This window comes from Piliocolobus tephrosceles, chromosome 7 (genome assembly GCF_002776525.5).
Source record: "Piliocolobus tephrosceles isolate RC106 chromosome 7, ASM277652v3, whole genome shotgun sequence".
Classification (NCBI taxonomy): Eukaryota; Metazoa; Chordata; class Mammalia; order Primates; family Cercopithecidae; genus Piliocolobus; species Piliocolobus tephrosceles.
Genome location: NC_045440.1, coordinates 102373105 through 102386183, shown reverse-complemented (window position 1 = coordinate 102386183; position 13079 = coordinate 102373105). Strand labels below are relative to the sequence as shown.

At 36.0% G+C, this 13079-nt stretch overlaps 1 protein-coding gene across 1 annotated transcript in view; it reads left to right on the top strand.

Annotated features, from left to right (window-relative positions):
* LOC111520866 (E3 ubiquitin-protein ligase RNF19A) overlaps window positions 1-8354 on the top strand; it is a 31507-nt gene extending 23153 nt beyond the window's left edge. Inside the window, 5 exon segments of the mRNA XM_023183963.1 lie at window positions 640-754; window positions 1260-1421; window positions 3701-3914; window positions 5473-5616; window positions 6180-8354. Coding sequence (XP_023039731.1) covers window positions 640-754; window positions 1260-1421; window positions 3701-3914; window positions 5473-5616; window positions 6180-6870 — 1326 coding nt within the window. The 3' untranslated portion in view covers window positions 6871-8354.
* The last annotated feature ends 4725 nt before the right edge of the window (window positions 8355-13079 follow it).

The window sequence follows — 13079 nt, the reverse complement described above, 5'->3', positions numbered from 1 at the left end:
AATCCTGTCCTCTGGTAGCCATTATTTATCATCTTTTTTCTTTCTCTGCCGTTTACTTTGAGCTATAAATGAGAGCCCTGGAATTTGAGTCATTTGTCAATATTTGCCTTCATAAAAAGGATCTGAGAAAAAATAATACTATTTATTCATACTTGTTTATTAGAACTGCTTTTTAAGGTCAATTTTTAAAAAAGAAACCTTCCCTAGAAGCCAATTTTTACCATTTAGAGAATCTTCTTTAGAAAGAAACCTTTAGAATGCTAGAATTATCCTGTTAGTGAACCATGTAACTCATAACTGTGTTCAAAATAATAATCTTAATTTCTTCCTCTTTGCTTAATACATAATTACACTACTTTTGATTAAAATTATAAAGACTACTTTTACTCAAGACTTTTAAAATTAAGCACAAAGTAAAATCCATTAAATCACTGTCTAAAGCAATTTATTAAAAAGGAGCAAAGTATTTGTGAGAGTATACTAATAGTTTAAGGACACTAGTAGGTTTACCTTGAACTAAGATACTCAGCTACGAACTTTTATGAAAAATCACTTTAGCAAGTATAGGTCTTTTTCAACTAAGTTAAATTGTAATGTATTTTCTCTTTAATCCCCCACCCCTGTTTTTGTTAATTCAAGATTCACAATCGCTACGAAGGCAAGGATGTTTCAAAGCACAAACGGAATTTGGCCATAGCAGGTGGTGTAACATTGTCTGTAATCGTGTCTCCAGTAGTAGCTGCAGTGACTGTAGGTAAGAAAATGCTGGAAAGTACTAATTACCTAAAATTTTATGGAGTTAAAGTTTTATGGAAAGATTTTTTAAAAGCAAAGTGTTTGAAGATAAGACTTACCTTTTTGTTTTTTAATTTGAGGACAATTTAAATTGAGCCTACAGTAAGTCTTTCCTTGGTTAAAAGTATTAGAGATTCAAGAGCCTAGCCTTAAAGTAGTTGGTAAATTGTTAGTGGCTGATACTCTTCCGCTCCAGCTCCACCCCAAGTACAGTTCAGAGGCCTGGCACTTCAAAAGAGAGAAGTTTACATCTCTCTCTTTTTCTTCTCATGTGCATTACCTGAAAGGCTGGGAACCTTGAATTTGCCTAACAACTGAGTAACTCTACTTTTGGCAAATGTTCCAGCCAATTCTTCAGAACCCTGGCACTTTTTTCTGTATGCCTCTGTTGAAAGGACTTTCTAAAACTCATGTTTCTGTAAGTTATTTTGTTGTTTGTAATGACTGATTTAATTTCTCTTTAGGTATTGGTGTTCCTATTATGTTAGCTTATGTCTATGGCGTTGTTCCCATTTCTCTTTGTCGAAGTGGAGGTTGTGGAGTCTCAGCAGGCAATGGAAAAGGAGTCAGGATTGAATTTGATGATGAAAATGATATAAATGTTGGTGGAACTAACACAGCTGTAGGTAAGTCCTTTAAGCAAAGGAAGAAAATGTGCTTATTAACAGTGTAAGTATTGGGAAGGCCAGATATAACATGCAGGTCAGAATTTCCATTGCCCTCCTTTTACTAGGCCTAATAGCATTCATTCAGAAGTACATCAGTGAATAAACTGCCAAGGAGGAGTATGGATGAAAGAGGTGGGGGTAATTCTGGGTACCTGACTTCTAATTGGAATATAATATCTTAGATATCATAAACTTTTCATCTTAAATTTTGCCTGAAACATTACAAATAACTAAGTAAGGGATATGAAGAGGAATACAGTTCATAAAAGAAATATGGGTGACCAATAAGTCAAAAATATCTTCAACTCGATGTTATTCAAAGAAATGTGAATTAGGACAGTAACAAGCAAAGATTAAGAAGAATAAAAAAGCCTTCATAGACTGTCCGTAGGAGTATGTCAATACACCTTTTTTAAAAAGTGCATGTTCTGTATTCTAGCAATTATTATTTTAGAAATTTGTCATAGGGAAATAATTAGGCAGATGTGTAAAGATAATGCCTACTTTCTTCCCTCTCATTTTCTCTTGAACTGACCTCAATCAGATTTTTGTCCCTACCACTCCAGAATTTTATTTCTACTATTCACTAAAGCAGAGTCACCAGTGGCCTCCATGTAACCTAATACAGTGGTCAGTTCTTGGTCCTCATCTTAATATAGCAATATATCTGACATGGTAGAGACTCTGCCCTTGTTGAAATACTTCACTTTTCTTCTGGGAAACCACTTCTTACCGTATTTTCTGGCCACTCCGTCTCATTGATCTTTGCTGGCTCATTTTCCTCTTCTGACCTCTAAATGTTTGTTACCCGGAGCCCAGTTCTCAGAATTCTTCTCTTATGTATCTACACTTTTGCCCTAGATAATCTCATCTATTAAATAATATATAGACTGACCTCTCCCCTGAACTTCAAACTTGCATGTCTAACTTTCCTCTTTAATCTGCGCTTGAATGTCTGACAAGAATTTCAAGCTTAACTTGTCTACAGCCAAATTCCTTGCTCTTAAATCTCTTCTTCCCTCCATCCTCCTTAACTCAATAAGTAGCTTCTCCATTCCTCCTGTTGCTTGGACCAAAAACCTTCAGTTACAATGCCTCCCTCTTTTCCCTCTTACCCTACATCTGATTGATCTGTCAGCACATTCTGCTGCTTCCTTCAATATTTAGCCATAATCCAACTACTTCTTACTCTCTTCACTACCCTTCTCTTAGACCAAGCTACTATCCTCTTTCCTGGGCTATTGTAATAGCCTCTTAACTGTTGTATCAACTTGTCAGCTTCTATTCGCTGTTCCATAGTGCAGCCGTAGTCACATGTCTAAACCCTGTCAGATTATGACTTTCTTACGCTCAAAACTTCCCCAGTGGCTTCTAACTACTGGGGAAGAAAATCCAAAGTCCTTATCATAGCCCAAAAGGTCCCACATGATCTGCCCCAACTATGTGTCTGAGCTCATCTCTTGTCACCCTCCTATTTTATACCATTCTTGCTTGATTTTTGAGGGTGCCAAGCATGCTCCTACTTACAGGCTTTTAAACTTGCAGTTCTCTGCCTGGAATACTCTTTCCCTAGAAAATTTCATGACTCACTTTTTTACTTCATTTGTCTCTACAAGTATTACATTATTAAAGAGGCCTTCTGTCATCATATAAAATGGCTCACAGACATGTACGTACATGCACTTCTCATCACTCTCCTCCCCTTTACTCTCTTGTATTTTTCCTCGTAGCATTTATCACCATGTTATTGGGTATATAATAGGAACTCAAATATTGGTGCAAATAAATGACTCCTGCAATACAAAATGTGTGAGAGGTACTGTAAAATTGGAACATAGTGTTATCACATCTTAATAATAGCTTGTAGACAGAACTGTGGAATGTATGTAGAAATCAACTTTTAGCCTATTGTTATTGACTTAGAGAGTAATAAGCTCTTTAAATGACACCCTTAATGAAAATTGTCACATAATTTTCCTCTAAAGTCAGCTATATTTTTTAACAGATTCTTTATAGAATTCCTAAATCTGGGTTTTTGAAAAAAGGAATTAGTGACCATTTAAAATTGTTGGCTCTTTTCCTACTGCTTCTAGTGGACTAGCCTGAAAAAAATATTTTTCCATGTCCGTGTATATTTTATACCTTATAAAATGCCCTCTCTGAAATCATGGAGGAATTTAAGAAGGAGAAAATTGATAATCATACTTACTTAGTTTCTTTGGAATATTTGCATTTAGACACAACATCAGTAGCAGAAGCAAGACACAACCCGAGCATAGGGGAGGGAAGTGTTGGTGGGCTGACTGGCAGTTTGAGTGCAAGTGGAAGCCACATGGATCGAATAGGAGCCATCCGAGACAACCTGAGTGAAACAGCCAGCACCATGGCACTAGCTGGAGCCAGCATAACGGGGAGTCTGTCAGGAAGTGCCATGGTAAACTGTTTTAACAGGTGTGTGTTTTGATTTGGTTTGGTTCTGCCTTCTGGTAACTACAAATTATTAATTAGGTGAGAATTTTGAACATAAAGCATGATGATTATATATAACCCTACTATGTCGAGGTTCAAAATAGTACTGTTAAAAATGAAATTTGGGGCCAGGTGCAGTGTCTCACGCCTGTAATCCCAGCACATTGGGAAGCCAAGGCAGGTGGATTGCCTGAGCTCAGGAGTTTGAGACCAGCCTGGGCAACATGGCGAAACTCCGTCTCTACTAAAGAAATATAAAAAATTAGCTGGACTTGGTGGCATGCACCTGTAGTCCCAGCTGGTCGGGAGGCTGAGGTAGGAGGATCACTTCAGTCTGGGAGGTGGAGGTAGCAGTCAGCCAAGATCACACCATTGAACTCCAACCTAAGTGACAGTGAGACCCTATCTCAAAAAAAAAAAAAAGAAAAAAGAAATTTGGTGGTAGATTTCTAAGTCTAAGCAATAACATTCTGCCAATTTTTTCACTGTCCTTGTCAGATTTTGTATTATAAATCATTGCTGCAGCTGCTTCAATAGACATTGAAGCAAAGGCAATACTTAAGCCTAGATCTTACCTCTGTGGGTGACAACAGCCGGATGTTAGGAGATGGGACTTCGGCTGAGTCCTGGGGAACAGGTGGAGTCAGGACATCCAGGAATGTGTGAACTGGGGCCGGGATCATCAGCTAGGGTCCTTTTATGTATTAATGCTTACTTACTTTATTCTCACCAAGTGTTTTATCAATAGCCATGTAGATAAGTAGGAAAAATTATCTTCCCCTGTTTCTCTTTAATTCACTATTTTTCACTTAGGCTTAATAGCCTTGCCTTTTTTAAATGTAGGGGAGAATACATGAATTAAAAGATAAATTAGACATATTTATCTTATTTTTAGGTAGTTTGCATTTTAAATACAAACTCTTACGTTATAGTGGCATATTACCTCTTTTTAAAAAGGCAAATGTTGGCTCGGCTCAGTGGCTCACACCTATAATCCCAGCACTTTGGGAGGCCAAGATGAGAAGACAGCTTGGGGCCCGGAGTTTGAGACCAGCCTGGGCAACATAACGAGACCCTGTCTCTAAAAATATATATAAATAAATAAAATATTAAAAGGCAGGTGTTATTTATAGAGCTATTTTTTAATATAGATGCCCAGGATTTTTGGATTCATTGGTCTGTCATGTTTAATGATTAATACTGTATTCTAACTTTGTGTTTTGCATTGAAACATTACAAAGTGCCGTATCCTGAGTGAGAATAATGGAGTACATTTAAGTGAAAATCCTTTGTGTCTTTTTTGTGTTATTTTATTACTACTTTACTTGGCAGACAGCTAATTTTTCCCATTTTATTTGGATAACTGGTACTATGCAGTGTGCTGCAGTAGAATTTAAATTAAATAAAAGGAAATTTTTAAAAAATGATTCCTAAAATAGCTTCTGGTTACTAGGGTTCTTAACTGAATTATTTAAAGATACATATTACAGTAGTGCTGATATTAAATATAATTTTGGTGATTTCATACCCCCCCTTTAAGGTTGGAAGTACAAGCAGATGTACAAAAAGAACGGTACAGTCTAAGTGGAGAATCTGGCACAGTCAGCTTGGGAACAGTTAGTGATAATGCCAGCACCAAAGCAATGGCAGGATCCATTCTGAATTCCTACATCCCATTGGACAAGTAAGGAAAAAACTGTTATAAAATCGAGTGTTTTTAAAATTAATTTAAAAGGAATGATTCCTATCATTAGACAGATTACCAGTGAAAAGTGACTACCAACTATTAAGTTTGCTGAGAAAAGGAAACAGTGAGCTGTCCAGAGTAGGCAAATCTATATAGATCATAAAGTGGATTTGTGGTTGCCAAGGGCTGGGAGAGGGAAGAATGGGAACTAACTGCTAATGGGTTCAAGATCTCTTTTTGGGATCATGAAAATAAAAATCACTGAATTACACACTTTAAACGGGGGAATTATATCTGAATAAAGCTGTTCTTTAAAAAAAAAGTAGCATAGTGTCTAGAACAACATAAGCAATAAATGTATTTACTACTATTTTAAAAAATTGAAGCATTATAAAGAGTTCTCTTATATCAAGTACATTTTTTAAGTAGACATGTCCTGCGTTAAGATGTTCTCATAGCTTATGTATAGTCTGAATTTTCCACACAGAAACCCTGCCCCCAGTCATCTGAACAAAAAGAAGTCAGCAATTATGTTTGTATTTGTTCCTATTATATTTCAGAGAAGGCAACAGTATGGAAGTGCAAGTAGATATTGAGTCAAAACCATCCAAATTCAGGCACAACAGTGGAAGCAGTAGTGTGGATGATGGCAGTGCTACCCGAAGTCATGCTGGTGGTTCATCCAGTGGCTTGCCTGAAGGTAAATCTAGTGCCACCAAGTGGTCCAAAGAAGCAACAGCAGGGAAAAAATCAAAAAGTGGTAAATTGAGGAAAAAGGGTAACATGAAGATAAATGAGACGAGAGAGGACATGGATGCACAGTTGTTAGAACAACAAAGCACGAACTCAAGTGAATTTGAGGCTCCATCCCTCAGTGACAGTATGCCTTCTGTAGCAGATTCCCACTCTAGTCATTTTTCTGAATTTAGTTGTTCTGACCTAGAAAGCATGAAAACTTCTTGTAGTCATGGTTCCAGTGATTATCACACCCGCTTTGCTACTGTTAACATTCTTCCTGAGGTAGAAAATGACCGTCTGGAAAATTCCCCACATCAGTGTAGCATTTCTGTGGTTACCCAAACTGCTTCCTGTTCAGAAGTTCCACAGTTGAATCATATTGCTGAAGAACATAGTAAAAATGGAATAAAACCTAATGTTGATTTATATTTTGGTGATACACTAAAAGAAACAAATAACAACCACTCACATCAGACAATGGAATTAAAAGTTGCAATTCAGACTGAAATTTAGGCCCATAAATGCTGCAAAATAATTACCACTGTACAACTGTGTTTCGAGCTGGTTGAACTACATGTGACTTCTTAAATTTCAGGTTACCAGCAAAAGCCAGGTTTCATTATCATAATGCAGATACATTTTCTGTGTTCGGCAAGGCATTGTGTGTCATGTGGATCTTAGTTACCAAACTATGAAATGAAGGCTTTAAAAGTGCATTATTTTAAGGATAATAAATTTGAAGAGCAAAGCATGTTTTGTGTGTTTGCCACAAAACATTGCTTGAAGCACATACTTAGATAGAAATTGGTCTTAATTTATAATCAATATAAAATACTAATGCAATTCTACAGCATTCAAATGAAAACTTGAGGCTTTAGGGATAAGTGGTTAGTGATATTTTATTGAAACCACTAAGATAAGTTTAAAGGAACTGCATAGGTTACTCTCAGTATATGATACTCTTTGTAACATTTCTATTTATATCTGGGTATAAATTTCATTTTTTTCTTCATATGCAATGTGGTTATATAAAGCTTAAAGCAGCTCATTTGCTACCATTTGGATACTTAGACACTTTGAGCAAAATTGTGGCAGTTTTTGCACAACTTTGAAATAGAAATACCTGGTACTCTGTCTTGTATATTGTTGATGCCATCTTAGAGGAAAAATGTAAAGGTAAGTAAGCATATGACAGCAACAAATAATATATATAAAACTACAAAATAAAGTCCCATTAGGTTATAAGTATTACAAAAAAAACACCTTTCTCAAAGGGGAAATTTGTACCCCATTGATTCTTGGTGCCTTTGGGTTTGACTGGGTTTTAATGGCCTAGTTATTTGAGGATTTTGCTGTGTTGTTTTCCATGTCTTCTCTAGTCACCTTGGATTATATAGAAAAATACAGGAAATAGATAATCATGAATGTGATTAATAATAATGCTGAAAAAGTGTTAGCCTACCAAAGACACACTCAGGCTTTAGTGAATAACTTTACATAACCTCAATTTTTAACACATGCGTATCTTCTCCAACCATGAAATCAAAGCACGGTGCAGAGCTTGTACCAAGTACAAAAGGTCCATGTATGATTAGCATTATTTTCTTTTGCTTTTGTTTATGGACAATGTTCAGCTGACATAAGCAGAAGTTGGCCAAAATACTGCCTGTACTGTTAATTTCCTGTATAATTCACTTAAATAAAAGCAGGTTAACCTCAATGATAGCAGTTAAAATGTTCTATCTTATGTATTTCTTTTAAGTATTACCATTATGGTGCTACTGAGCGTTTTCTTTTGGTAAAAAGAAAAATGCCATGGGCTGCAGTCTTCTTCCATCACTTTTCCCTACCAGGTCCATTAATATGCTTATAACACTAGTGCCAGTTATTTTATTTGATAATGCTTATGGTATTTGTATATTTGTTTGCATTCCAATTTTGTTTAATGAGTGTGTAAACTGCATACGTTAAATAAATGTAAATACTAATGTATTGCTGCCTTCTGGTGTGTGCACAAGTGTTTTATAAGAATGGGAATATTCATTGGCCCTGTGGTAGTATTCATAAATATTGCAAGCCTTTGTTATTATTCTGCCTTTTGGTCTCAGCCCAAAGGAAAGCATTTGCTGAACTTTTCAACAGTGTTAGAAACTACCCTTTTTTCCTGTCTAATTCCTGCCTTTCCACCAGAAGAAAAGATGCCATATACATCAACATATTTTTTTTGAGTAAATTGGTTGAATTTAACTTGAGTAAATATATCTATCATTAAATTGTGAAGAGAAATCAGTATTATAAATCCTCATCTTAGAAAAGTGGAAAGATCAGCTAACTTGGGAAAAGGGGAAAAAAGTAAAAAGATCTTAAAAGACTGTTTTAAGAGATTCTATTCTAGCAACATTAGATTATGAAACTGGAGCCATTTAAATTCAAGCTAATTGTAATCAGATGCTTTCTATTCTTGTAGCCTCTGTAAAATGTATAGATGGTTTTTCTGTTTCTCTGGTATATAGTTAATACTTCATGAAAATACTATTTTTTTTTTTGTTCTTTTTTTTTTTTTTTTGAGATGGAGTCTCACTTTGTAGCCCAAGCCTGGAGTGCAGTGGTGCGATCTTGGCTCACTACAACCTCTGCCCCCTGGGCTCAAGCAATTCTCACGCCTCAGCCTCCCAAGTAGCTGGGATTACAGGTGAACATCACCACACCCAGCTAATTTTTTTGTGTGTTTTAGTAGAGACAGGTTTCACCATGTTGCCCAGGGTGGTCACAAACTCCTGAGCTCAAGTGATCTGCCCACCTTGGCCTCCCAAAGTCCTGGGATTACTGGCGTGAACCACCATGCTCGACCAAAATAATCTTATGAATATGATGACTGCCTTCTTGACATTTCTTTAAAAGGGTATAGATGAAATGGAAAGCTAAATGATCTTCAGAGGAACACAGCAAAAATAGTGCCCTATAGGAGGTTGGTACATTCATTCACCCTACACCTTCTTCTGGTGATACTCCCAACCAGTACTACTTCAGTCTCACCTTAAAACTAGCTTCAGAAATTCCTTGTCTCCTGGATCCTTCAAAGTTGGATTAATTTAGGAACAAGCCAGTTTTCCCTGGAGCTCAACTCTGGGCTAGCCTTGAACAAGATATACCTCCAGGGTATTCAAAATAAACCTTAACTCACTGAAATCTTGTTAAAACTCTTTGTACCTTAAAGCCTGTTGGAAAAATCATCTGGTAATGAGAAAAAAGAAATACAAAGATTATAATAGTATATTCTACTGTTGATTATGTAGACCACCAATTTAACTGGTAGATTCACCTCAATGTACAAATTCCCAGCTTCAGAGCACTGAATTAGTTATCTTTTTATATTAAATGCACATAATCCACCACTCCTAACTTATTTTGCTGGAAATTGTGTTAATTTGTAAACATGTAAGGCTTTCCCTAGCCTGTTGTCTAGGTAAACATATAGACCATTCACCAAAGGATAAAGTATATGTTGAAAACCATCAGAGCTATTAATTCCTACATGACATGAGCAAAAGAAACTCCTGCTCCACAGATTGTTTTGCCTTTCCATTCAGAGTCAGCACGCTTCTTACAGATTCTAGTCTGTACTTGGATCTGAGGAAAAAAAATTCATTTCTCAAGGCTACATTTCATATGGTTCCTTTTAATGGATTTGTTGTTTCATTTATTTCCTTCACTAGAGTATGAGATATCATTGCTAACAGCCAGTGTTTACATACTGGTTGATTTTTGAATGCCAAAAATAGTATTTTACACTTGGGGAGAGTTATGTTATTTAGGGTGGCTATCATTTAATAGATGGATATGAAAAAGTTGGCAGTTTTAAAATTTAGTTCAAATTGAATCACTTTACATCATATGCTAGTCAGAATTTTTGTGACTTCTACCAATTTATTCATTCAACAAAGTAGATGCTGGAAATACAGCATAGTACCAAATAAACACCCTGGCTTCAGAAGGCTTATATTAGAATTTGGAGGATACAAAAATAATAAACATGTACATGTAGCTTAAAATAATGGAACCAGATGTAAAATAACCAGATGATGGTTGCTATGAAAAATTTGAGGTGGGCACAATAAGAGTGACTGGGGTTTGGGGGAAGCAGTACTGTTTTATACAGGGCAAAACGGGAAAAGTCTCTGTTAGAAGACATTTGTGCCAAGATCTAAAGGAAATGAAGGAACCATGTAAACATACCTGGTGGATGAACATCTCAGAAACATCTCCAAGGTGAGTTAATGGATAATGCGGACATCAGTCTTGAAATCTGAGTTTGCTATCTAATAGGGCAAGTCTGCCACTGATTTTTCCTTGGTGTCTTGACTGTCCTTGGCACTTTACATTTCCATAAACAGAATAACCTTGTTGTGTTTCAACAATTTTGAGTGGGATTACATTGAATCTGTAATTATCCCTATAGAAGTCTTTTACATCTTTTGTTAAAGTACATTCCCAGGTACTTGATATTTTTTAATCCTATAATAATGATATATTTTTAAAATGTCGTTTCTTTCTTTTTGAGACAGAGTTTCACTCTTGTTGCGCAGACTGGAGTGCAGTGGTGTGATCTCAGCTCACTGCAACCTCTGCCTCCTGGGTTCAGGCGTTTCTCCTGCCTCAGCCTCCCGAGTAGCTGGGATTACAGGCCTCCCACCACCACGCCCAGCTAATTTCTTGTATTTTTAGTAGAGAAGGGGTTTCATTATGTTAGCCAGGCTGGTCTCAAACTCCTGACCTCCGGTGATCCACCCGCTTTGGCCTCCGAAAGTGCTGGGATTACAGGCATAAGCCACCACGCCTATCCTCATTTTCTTTTCATACCTAACTAATAGTATACAGAAATACCATTGATTTTGTATAACAATTTTGTATCGGTGAATCTTACTCTTTTAATTCCAATGGTTTATCCCCAGATTCTTTGGGATATCACTGTACAGTTATTTGTGAATATTTGTATTAAACACTTTTACAGTGCTTTGAAGTGTCAAATACTTTCTGAGCACTTTTAAAATAGTAACTTACGGAAAAGCAAACATAAAAAATAATAAAAGAAAAATACAACTTATCAAGTTTACTTATATAACAAACCTGCACATGTACCCCTGAACTTAACTTAAAAGTTAAATTAAAAAATAATATTAGGTTGACCTTGAACAATGAATAGGGGTCATATAATTTAGAAAGATGCAAAAGATAATTGTATATCAAATTATATATTAAAGTCTTAATTATCATTAGAGTTGGTTTAAAATAAAATACTTATTCCTCAGAACAACTCTGAAGGAGGTATTATCTTCATTGCAGATGGAGGTAACTGAGGCACAGAGATATTAAGTAATTTGCCTGGGTTGCACAGCTGCTAAGTGGTAGAGGTGGGATTCCCATTGTTTGGTTTTTTTCTCTTAGATCATTGCATCATTTATTTATTTTTCTGGCCTTTTGCACTGGCCAGGACTTCTAGTGTATACTTCTCAATAGCAGTGGTTATAGGGGCATTGTTGATTTGTTAACCTCAGAGGGAAACCTTTCATCATTTCAGCTATTATTTGTCGCAGATATATTTATAGGATATTGTTTATTGAATTTAGTAAATTATCTTCTAACTCCTAGTTTGCCAAGAGTTTTTACCTTGGAAAATATGTTGAATTTTATTGGCTGTTTATTTGGTGGGGGGAGCATCTGCTATATAATTGTGATTACTTTAATATGTTAATGTGGTGAATTTGATTCTTCAGATGTTAACCTGGGGCAGACTTCAGTGATCAAGAGTATGTGAGACTGGAATGATGTCTTCGTCGAATGTTTGGTAGGAATTGCTATTAAGGCTGTCTGCATTTGAATTGTTTGTTTTTTAGTACAAGAGAGAGCCAGGTTTTCAGGGTTAGTAAGCAGCTCATTTCCATCTATATGAGCAGTAAGATAAGGCAGTCTCTGCTCTGTAAGAGTTGACTAATTCTAGAATGTGTGGGCTGGCTGGTGACAAGATAGTCTTGCTTTTGCTTTTTTTTTTTCTTTCTAGCCTTTTGCCTAAATAGCACTGGAGCACATATTTCTGCCACTGTTTGTCCTGCATGGAGGTAAAATGTAGACATTCATAACACCGTGTGTTCCAGGTATTAATACCTCCAGATTCTTAATTCTGTATTCAAGATATTAGGAGAACAAATCTTAAAGAAATTCTAGTCTCATGAGGGCAGGGACTTCGTCTTTCCTTTTATTTTTTCTATACTTGTAGTATTTATATAGTATATATAAAGGTATTTATATAGGAAATTCTGGAAATTCTGATGGGACAGAACAACAACTGAGCAAAGGGAATGAGAATGTTTGTGGGCTCAACTCAGAGTTGATAACTAGTCACTTCATAATATTGTACAGTAAAATAAGTTGTTTGAAACAATACAGTGGCCGAAAAGACAGTTAACTTTTAACAAGGTTTTATACCAAATACGTTAGTTTACAAACACTGTATCATGTATGACAGCCACTGGAACCTAATTTTCAGGGTTAATATAGCCAAGACATTTTAATTTTGCTTTTGGGGGCTTTTTGTTGCTTTTTTGCTTGTTTAAAGAAAATGTAATACTTTCAACTAGATAAGGAAATCACAGTTGCTTTAGAGATATCATAAACTGATGTTTTAGAGACTTTCTATTGAAAGCTTAAATAAAATGTGCACCAAC